At 43.2% G+C, this 9911-nt stretch overlaps 1 protein-coding gene across 1 annotated transcript in view; it reads left to right on the forward strand.

Annotated features, from left to right (window-relative positions):
* LOC118365191 (endoplasmic reticulum membrane sensor NFE2L1-like) overlaps window positions 1–9911 on the forward strand; it is a 13249-nt gene continuing 3338 nt past the window's right edge. The window contains exons 1-5 of the mRNA XM_035747176.2: window positions 1–495; window positions 2051–2830; window positions 7129–7296; window positions 9447–9536; window positions 9636–9791. Of these exons, the coding sequence (XP_035603069.1) occupies window positions 2303–2830; window positions 7129–7296; window positions 9447–9536; window positions 9636–9791 (942 nt within the window). The 5' untranslated portion in view covers window positions 1–495; window positions 2051–2302. The remainder of the gene's footprint in view (window positions 496–2050; window positions 2831–7128; window positions 7297–9446; window positions 9537–9635; window positions 9792–9911) is intronic.

The raw sequence follows: 9911 nt of genomic DNA on the forward strand, positions 1-9911 counted from the left end.
AAATCAACTACTGTTGTTACAAGTGATAGCCTACTTTATTTAAAAAATATATGTGATTCAAACCATGTTGCGAGGCTCGTCTGGATTAGCCAGCGTGGATGTCTTTCTGTTCTAGTTCATTCTAGCACGGCAGATGGCAGCAATGCACATAGGGATGGACTGACAGCCAGACAGTAGGATATTCTACTTTGGAGCCTGCGTACGGTGTGGCTGTGTGTGTGTGTATTTAATTGATTTGGCAGGGTTGATATAGATGGGCGGTATAGCCTATAGGGGGGTATGGTTTTTTGACGCCGCGTAGTTATAGAAAAGAGAAATGGTAGGCTTCACGTCATGTAGGGAGGGGACAGCGAGCTGCTCGGTGAACTGAGCAGGGTTTAAAATTCTCCACTCTCTGATTTAGAGTCAGAATACAAAATCTTCCAAAAGGATTGGGGTTGCTGCGTTTCCACTGATGTGCCCATTCGTTTTGACAACTCCTGTCTCCATAGTCCGGTAAGAGAGTCAAACCAGGAAACTAACATTACCTACACTTGTTTGTGTTATTTGGCAGTTATGTAGGCCTAATATGGGTGTTATTACTGTACGCAAATGTGTAAACAGGCTGTACACATTGTATACCTTAAATTGAGATGAAGTGGAGTTTACGGGACAGTTAAAAACAGTTCTACATGGGATATTCAGTTGCTCGACCCACTTATATTTGCCAATAAAAGTGGAACATTTCTGAAGAATGGGGGTGGACAATTCATGTCAACGGTTTTTAGATCCTTGACGTCCATACATAATTCCAGATATTTTCAAATGAACTTCTAATGATTTCGCGGGTTCCTTCAGTGCCATTTGATCAAAAAGCCCACAGGTTACATTATCAACGTTCTCCCTGTCAGACAGGTTCAAATTCAGTAATTGAATCCATTTTTGGTTGAACGGGTTCCTCACATGACATGATGTTTCATGCAGGAACAACTGCAATAGACATACCTATTGCAAACATTACGTAATACATTACAAACTGTAGCTTACAGTTACCGAAGTAATTGCGTTGTCACGTTATTCATTGACCCATTGATTGGCAGAATTACAAACAGTAGCTTACAGTTACCGAAGTAATTGCGTTGTCACGTTATTCATTGACCCATTGATTGGCAGAATATGCTTGTTATTTCCCGGGTAACAGTGTGATGACATAATGTGGTGTAACCTTCACCACTGTCTGTCTAGTACCCGCCCTGGCACTAACTACTGTACCAAACAACTTCTAGAACGAACTGAAGGAAGTAAGTGGAAGTGAAGTCACTGGTATTTGTTGGTAATAAGAACACACCCCTGTTTATTATCTTTAGGAATCTTTTTTTTTTTTATTCGCTTTGGGTCATACACTTTTAAGTATGCAATAATCGTATATAGGGCACACTTAAGCCTTTTGGGGCCCTGAAGCAAGATTTGTTTGGGTGCCCCCCCCACCTCTGGCCCCCTTGAAGGTGGAGAGACATTTATTTGTTTTTAAATTAATCTCCCGCAACTCTACACATTTTGCCATGGGGCATAGGAAATAAATCGGTTTCATAGCTAATTTCCTGCAATTCTACACATTTTGCCATGTGGTGGAGAGAAATGTCTGCAGTTTTAAAGCACATTCATGCAATTCTACACATTTTGTAACGACTTAGTCATTCTCACTCAGATATTATATTAATATGCCTAACAAAATCATTGGGGGCCCCATGGAGGTCAGGGCCCACGTGCTCAGTCAGTATTCGGCCATGATCACTACAAGTTTAGATAGTCTAGGAAGCTAACAACTAATCTAAAAAAACTGTTATTTTTGGGTTATGGGACCTCTAGCGGCCGTAGGCCCTAAGCGACCCTGATCTTATAGCATGGTGTTGAATTCAGCAGCCTTTTCCTCTGCTTTTTCATCAATTACATTGGATTCACTACTTTTTATTTTATGAATGGTCTTTTCAATGTGATATTATTTTGAAATAACTAACCAATTCATTGTATTATCTAACTTTATTCTTTCATGTTGTGTTTGTCCGTATAGGATTTAACGATATTTGGAAGAGTGAAGAGGAGAGGACACATCACTTTTTTCTTATCTCACCATAGTGTCCATTTTGGTGTATCCAAAATAGCTTTATTTTGCCTCTTTATTACATTGACTTGAAGCTATAGATAACCCATCAACAGACAATAAGTCTTCTGAGGCTTGCACTTGGCATTTTGCCACCTACCACGTCTCCATTCCCTTTCCCTCATGTCTTGCACTCGCCCTGTAAAACTCTGAAGACAAAACATGATGTGCCTGAAGAAATATTTCACAGAGGGCTTGATCCAAGTAGCCATCCTGCTCAGCCTGGTTGGCATCAGAGTAGATGTGGGCCCTTACTTGCCCGCCTCGCACGAGATGATCCTGGGCCCCACCTCTACCCTCACCCAGACCCAGTTCCGCAACCAGCTGGACGGCCAGGACCTCCCCCCCAAGAGTGTAGACCTGGACGGCTTCTTCACAGCCCGGAGGCTTCTGGGCTGGGTCCGCGCCCTGGACCGCCTCCGGGTGCCCAGCTCGGAGCTAGAAACCTGGCTGGTGCGGCGTGAACCTGATGCCCTGGTGGTGGGGGCTCCTGGCCAGCCAGCCCCCCTGGAGGGAGGTGCAGGTGGGTTGGAGGTTCATGCGGGTGACCAGGTGGGGTCGGTCATGAGGTCAAGCGTGGTGGCGGGGTCGGATTACGGGCCAATCGGAGAGGACAATCTGGACACCATGGTGGCCCTTCTAAGAAGAAGCCATGAGGAGGAGGATAAGGATGAGGATCTCTATGAAGAGGTATACTATGGTGAACTCTTCTACACTCTATGTCAGTAATACTAGTGGCAGCATAGAGGTGTTCAAGAGAATTGGCTGTGTCAGAGCTTATTCAATGTTCAAATACAAAAATACAATGCAGTACCTTAAACAAATGGATACACAATAGTGAAATACATTACTGCAAATCAGTCCAAGACTCTGCCACTGGAGAAGTGGGTTCAATTAGGCAACAATCAAACTGTTGATTTACAGTAGGCAAGTGATACACCGGTCATATATCATTAGGGATCAAGGGCAGGATTTACCGGAGGCTGAGATCACTATAAAAGGAGGCTTAACTGGGAGAGAAGAACACCCTTGTATGAAAACAGCCTTTCAGTAAACACAGTGGGGATTCCCACCCTCCTCGGATTAAAGCAAGCGAAAGCTTCCTGGTTGTATTTGCTGTATCATGCTGTTCATTTCAAACCTGCATAACTAAGAGATTGCGATGCACACAAGGCAAGATATTTACTATTTAGAACTCCCTTAATTTACAGCATCTAAGATTGCAAGGCAAGAATGAAGTGTCGGTTACTTTTCAGAATAAGTGACTGATCACTAATCCTCAAGGCCTGCAGACTGTACGATTTTAGCCGTCGTACGCCAAAATTTTGCCATCTCAGACAAGATGTCCACGTCGTGCGCAAATTCTTAGGTCGTCAACGACTGCCAGACGTCTTGGCTTATTCAGTGTGACTAACATAACTTAGCAGGCGTAAAATACATGCCTGAAATTAGATCTCCTACATACTGGTCTTGACGAGAAGGGGGGTTCCCTTCTGCACTATTATAATCTAATCTTATAATAATCGATTTTAACTATGTAATAATCGTAAAAGACTGAATCTGACGTACAGGGTGGGGAGGCCTTAAAGTGTAACATTTTTCCTGTTATAACGTTTGTATTATTATAGTAAAAGGGTTCCCGGGGATTGTATATTTGGCATGGTGTCTGGTAGGCTGACCTCTTCAGGTTTCAATAGCAGAAGTATCATGACCAATATGACGAGGCAAACCACTTAGGTCATTAGTAGTCAATATTTACTCTCTGAGGACTTGCTGAACTTGAAAACACAACATAAATCACTTTAAAAGACAGGAAAAATATAAAGTCTTGTTTTATCCAGTCTATTTTTTGTTAAGTGTGGATATCCAACTGTTTTGCAACAGTTACATTTGAGTAATTGTAAGAAATTACAATTAACCCATGTCACAACCCTGTCATTATGTTTTAGCATGTGCTCACTTTTGTTCGAGCCTGTGTTTTGGCACCCGAAACACTCATTGAGCAACAGTGTTGGGCATTGAATGACAGAATCACGGGGAGTTAGTGCAGCAGCATGCCAAAAGCTTGGCTGGACATCCCCTTGTTTTTCCAACAGCTGAGGGAGAGCTGCTTGTTGACATGTTCCACTGCGAGGGGCGCGCTGACCGGGCCCAGGCGACTCTGTGTCAGGGGGAAAGTAGGCCAGAGAGGGGTGTGTGACTGGAAATATGTCCCACTTTAGCCACTGGCTGTTCAGTGTTGCCCCATACATACAGCTTTCCATACCCACGAAGCCCAGCAGATTTGGTGTAGGGATAAACTGTCAAAGTACACACATTCCGTGTAGGCTAATTGTATTTGTACACCAATCATATTTAGAAGTGAAATCACAATAATCCTTGATTTTACTGAGGAAATAAATGTATCTGAAGATACCTGAAATATTACAGTTAAAACATGTATTTATTTATTTACTCTTCACAGAGACAGCTTTTACACAGGGGACAGCTTTTACACAGGGGACAGCTTTTACACAGGGGACAGATTTTACACAGGGGACAGATTTTACACAGGGGACAGCTTTTACTGCTAAAACCTAGACCTTGAAGGGAAATTCCAAAATCACTTTCATTTAGCACTGAGTTACAATATTAGACACTTTGGGAGTGTAGGGAGTTTTCAGTCACTTAAGGGTCTAAATATATATCTGCTTGGCAGCCCGAGTACTCACCCTACCTACACTGGACTTGTTTTGGATTGTGGAAAGTATGGGGGTTGTTTTGCTTTCGTCCTCTGCGTGTCATTGTCATCTCCTGGCTTCTGGTCTTTTGGGTTATTTGACTGTGTACCCAGTCTCAACCACAATGACTGCAGACATCCAAAGACACCGGAGGCTTTAGTTTTAGCCTCCCAAATCAGAAGCCACTCTCAGGGCAGTGAAAGTGGTTCAGACTGGACATGTAGCCCTGTTGGCTATTTCTGGACAGGAGGGCATGCTTTTTGGCATTGCTGACTGGTACTCAGTTTAAAATGTACATGCCTCATGCCCCCCCATGGATAGTCCTGTTGACAAATATTTTGTAACATAGTTAAAAATATATATTCTTGAGGCTCTTACTACCATAGATGGTTATGCTTTCTGGGTCATCCAAGATTCCAGTAAGTGATATTGAACTGAGCATCTGAGACCAAGTTAGGTGCTGCAATCGTGATGTAACGATTCAGACATACTGATACTCTTAGTTCCTTCCAAGGATCTAAGTGTCCCTGATAACGATCTTCACCCAGACTAACTCATCAGTGAAGCATCAACCGCACAGAGAGAGCTGGTCTGTATTTCTCAACCCCAGCAGGTTCATATTATGGCAGCAATGTGTGGTACTGTCTGGGTCTGGGGCATGTCACCACATCTCTCCCTCTTTTAGGTGTTGCTATTTTTACAGGGCTAGGCTGGACATGTCTAACGTGGCAGACATCACCAGTCCTATAGTATTAAGTGAGAGGAGAAAAGTCAACAAAGCTTCCTCTGGGATAGTGCTCTGTGAACCCTTTGCCCCCTCCCCTCGCTCTGTACATTCGTACAGAGAGGGGCCAAGGGCCTCTCCTAAGGCCATGTGCGATAATTTGTCTTAACTTCCCAGACTTGTTCTATTACAACTAATCTCTGCTCTATTACCTTGACTTGCTCAATGAAAACACAAATGCTGCCGAGCTCATTTGTCTGAGCATATCAGGGCAGTAATAATGTGACGTGTCAATATTGTGGAAGGTGGCAAACTGAAAAACATTAGTATGGACCTGCAGGCTCTGCTGTAAACCACAGATGTTGGTCTTGGAAACTTGGACTCGGAGCTCAGAAAGCTTTGTAGTTATGCTACAATCAGAACATTGCCCCTGTGACCACTGCTTGTTTGTTTTGTAACACGAGGTGGCATCATTCTAGCACACAGTTAAACCTTTGATTTCGCAACGCTTGTTTACCAACTTAGGCTAGTAGTATATTACCTCTTCAGAGAGGCACATGTATATGTATAACCTTATACACATAGCTACATGGACCCCGTCCACTGCCCAAATCTGTCCAGAGCTGCTGCCAGAGCACACCCCCCTTACCTAACACTTCTCATGTTGTGCTTATGCTTGAGGAAAACATGCTGTGCAATTCCTTCCAGTCACATTCAGGTACACATTGACCCAAACCCATAAGAGTGATGCCAGAGTAGCAGTACCACAGGCCTCAGGGAATGGTCAGAGGCAGGGATTGGAACCGGTTCAGGGAACAGAATAGATAACCAGAGGAAAACATTTTGAGGAAGGGAAACAGAACCTGGAACCAAAGTGATCTCTATTCTTCCAGAACAGAACCGTTATTTTCTAACCTTGAGAACCGGTTATAAATGTTATTTTCATGTTACCAAAATATTCCTAATGTGTAGTGTATAATTTAGTTTCCAACCCCTGGTCAGACGTCAAACATGTTGTTAAATACGGTTCAAGGGGTCACAATATCATGTTCCAAACAGTCAAAGTGTCAAAGTCAAGGAGAGGCCACAGACGGTTAGTTAGTCAGTTTCACCCAGGTCGCTGTACTGTAAGGTAGAATCGGGGCATCACCCCGCACTCCAGTAGTCCCTTTTCAGTGGAGGGCGAGAGGATCAGCTACAAATTTAGAACTGGTTTAGGGACATGACTGGAGCAGTTGGTATCACTAAGCTCCAACTTAAGGAAAAGGTTAAGTCTATTCATAGCCATCTCACTGTTTGTATGCAATGTCTACTAATGTATGGGCCTTCATGGAAAAAATAAACAATAGTAGATAAAACGCAAAGTGGCTCCGATCCCCGGCATGTGTCCAATCTAAAAATGGTACAGCGATATCTTCAATCAAACATACAAGGATACATAGGGCATTGTATGGATGATTGAATGTCATAGTTATTATGCTTAATAAGGAGGTGCAGATAACATTGCTACGCCTAACATTTCAATTATTATTGTGTGTTCACAGGATACAGATACACTTTGGCAGGATCACTCTGATCGTGGACACCATCAGGGGCCTGAGGGGGGAGAGGAGGATCTGCTGGTGGGAGACACCTGGAGAGAAATCTGGAGGGATGGTGGACCCTCTTACGACCGTGCGAATAGAGAACTTGCACAGGATTTATCTGATCAGGTGGGACTCAGTCCTGAGGCTTACAGTGGCAAGAAAAAGTATGTGAACCCTTTGGAATTACCTGGATTTCTGCTTAAATTGGTCATCAAATTTGATCTGATCTTCATCGAAGTCACAACAATCGACAAACAGTGTACTTAAACGAATAACACACAAATTATTGTATTTTTCTTGTCTATATTGAATACATAATTTAAACATTCACAGGTTGGAAAAAGTATGTGAACCCCTAGGCTAATGACTTCTCCAAAAGCTAATTGGAGTCAGGAGTCAGCTAACCTAGAGTCTAATCAATGAGACGAGATTGGAGAGGTTGGTTAGAGCTGCCTTTCCCTATAAAAAAAAACTCAAAAAATGTGAGTGGCCATCCTGCAAAGATGACAGCAATAGCACAGCTCAGAATGCTCAATGAGGTTATGAAGAATCCTCGTGGCAGCTAAAGACTTCCAGAAATCTCTGGAACATGCTAACATCCCTGTTGACAAGTCTACGATACGTAAAACACTAAACTAGAATGGTGTTCATGGGAGGACATCACGGAAGAAGCCACTGCTGTCCAAAATAACATTGCTGAACGTCTGAAGTTTGCAAAAGTCCACCTGGATGTTCCACAGCGCTACTGGCTAAATATTCTGTGGACAGATGAAACTGCAGTTGAGTTGTTTGGAAGGAACACACAACACTATGTGTGGAGAAAAAAAGGCACAGCACACCAACATCAAAACCTCATCCCAACTGTTAAGCATGGTGGAGGGAGCATCATGGTTTGTGGCTGCTTTGCTGCCTCAGGGCCTGGACAGCTTGCTATCAGACAGAGATATCAAGATATTTTGCAGGAGAATGTAAGGCTATTTGTCCACCAATTGAAGCTCAATAGAAGTTGGGTGATGCAACAGGACATCGCCCCAAAACACATAAGTAAATCAACAAGAGAATGGCTTCAACAGAAGAAAATACACCTTCTGGAGTGGCCCAGTCAGAGTTCTGACCTCAACCCGATTGAGATGCTGTGGCATGACCTCAAGGGAGCAGTTCACACCAGACATCCCAAGAATATTGCTGAACAGAAAAAGTTTTGTAAAGAGGAATGGTCCAAAATTCATCCTGACCGTTGTGCAGGTCTGATCCGCAACTACAGAAAACATTTGGTTGAGGTTATTGCTGCTAAAGGAGGGTCAACCAGTTTAATCCAAAAGTTCACATACTTTTTCCCACCCTGCACTGTGAATGTTTCCACAGTGTGTTAAATAAAGACATGAAAACATAATTGTGTTGTTGTTATTAGTTTAAGCAGACTGTGTTTGTCTATTGTTGTGACCTAGATGAAGATCAGATCAAATTTTATGACCAATTTATGCAGAAATCCAGGTATTTCACAAACTTTGTCTTGCCACTATAAATGTCCATATGCCATATATACCTGTACACTTGGACATCCTGGTTCAATTATGTTATAAACGCACATGCTGAAATGTTAGACATGGCAAGACTGGCATTCAAGATGGAATAGGAGCCGCTTTCCCCAAACACTGGAAACTTTCTGCCTCAGCTCACAGACTGATTGAGAGGCCCTGACAGGTGCACTTTGGGAAAACGTAACACTCCGGTTGCTTGAAACAAAATATGGGTTTTCTATCCTGGCTGTGCGTCATGAAGCAGGATAGGGTGTTTGGGGTAAATGAGGTGGAGATCGGAAACAGTCTTCCCAAGTGTGTAAAATAAGAACATAACCCAGAAACCATCCCTTTTATAGGGCAGTTTCTAACCCCAATCTTTTGCACTCCCTCGGGTTAGAAGAGACCTGCAACCCTTGCTAATTCACTCTACCTAAATATGGGAACAGGGGCAGCCACATATCATTACAAAGGCATTTGCATGCCTCAGTGGTGTATAGCTGGAGCATGAGATTACTGTGTTCCTACTTAGGTCAAGCAGAGTGAAATGAAATTGACATTCGATACCACACTACAAAATGATTTAGATAAAGCCACGCTGTTCTGTTGATTTTACCCTCTTGCCATAACATGTTCTATAAAAGCCTAAATCATCTCCACCATCTGTGTCAGTTCAGCCCGGAAGAAAATGAACCATTGTCACCATCCAGAACATCCAGGTAGCTCTCTGCTCACTCCTGTTCTCTTCTCCATCAGTTTGCCAGCTTGGAAGCTCAGTCCTCAATGTCCTTCCAAGAATGTCTACGGCTCTTGGAAGACACCTTCCCCTTTGGAGAGGAGACAGAGGTACAGTACAGTTGTTTTATTTGATGGTACTAGGGCAAGAGATGACCGTTGATAGGTTTGTTGACCATTGGATGACCATTGGGACGTTTCTGTTTTTAGCCGTCAGACCCAGTTGGCGTAGATCTGAGGGAAACCAGCGGAGAGGACCCAACCCCTGTCCGAGAGCTTCTTCTGTCCCCCCTGTCATCCCACGGGGATCCCTCCCTGGACTTGGAGCAGCAGTGGCATGATATTCTTGCCATCATGGAGCCAGAAGTAAGTCCTAAATGGTTTCTGATTTTATCTGATTTATTTAAAATGTTGAAAAGTGTATACACTTTGAAATACCCTGGCTCTGAAAGTAATTCAAAAGAAAATCTAATCTAAATTCTTGCA

The sequence above is a fragment of the Oncorhynchus keta genome, chromosome 32 (genome assembly GCF_023373465.1).
Source record: "Oncorhynchus keta strain PuntledgeMale-10-30-2019 chromosome 32, Oket_V2, whole genome shotgun sequence".
NCBI lineage: Eukaryota > Metazoa > Chordata > Actinopteri > Salmoniformes > Salmonidae > Oncorhynchus > Oncorhynchus keta.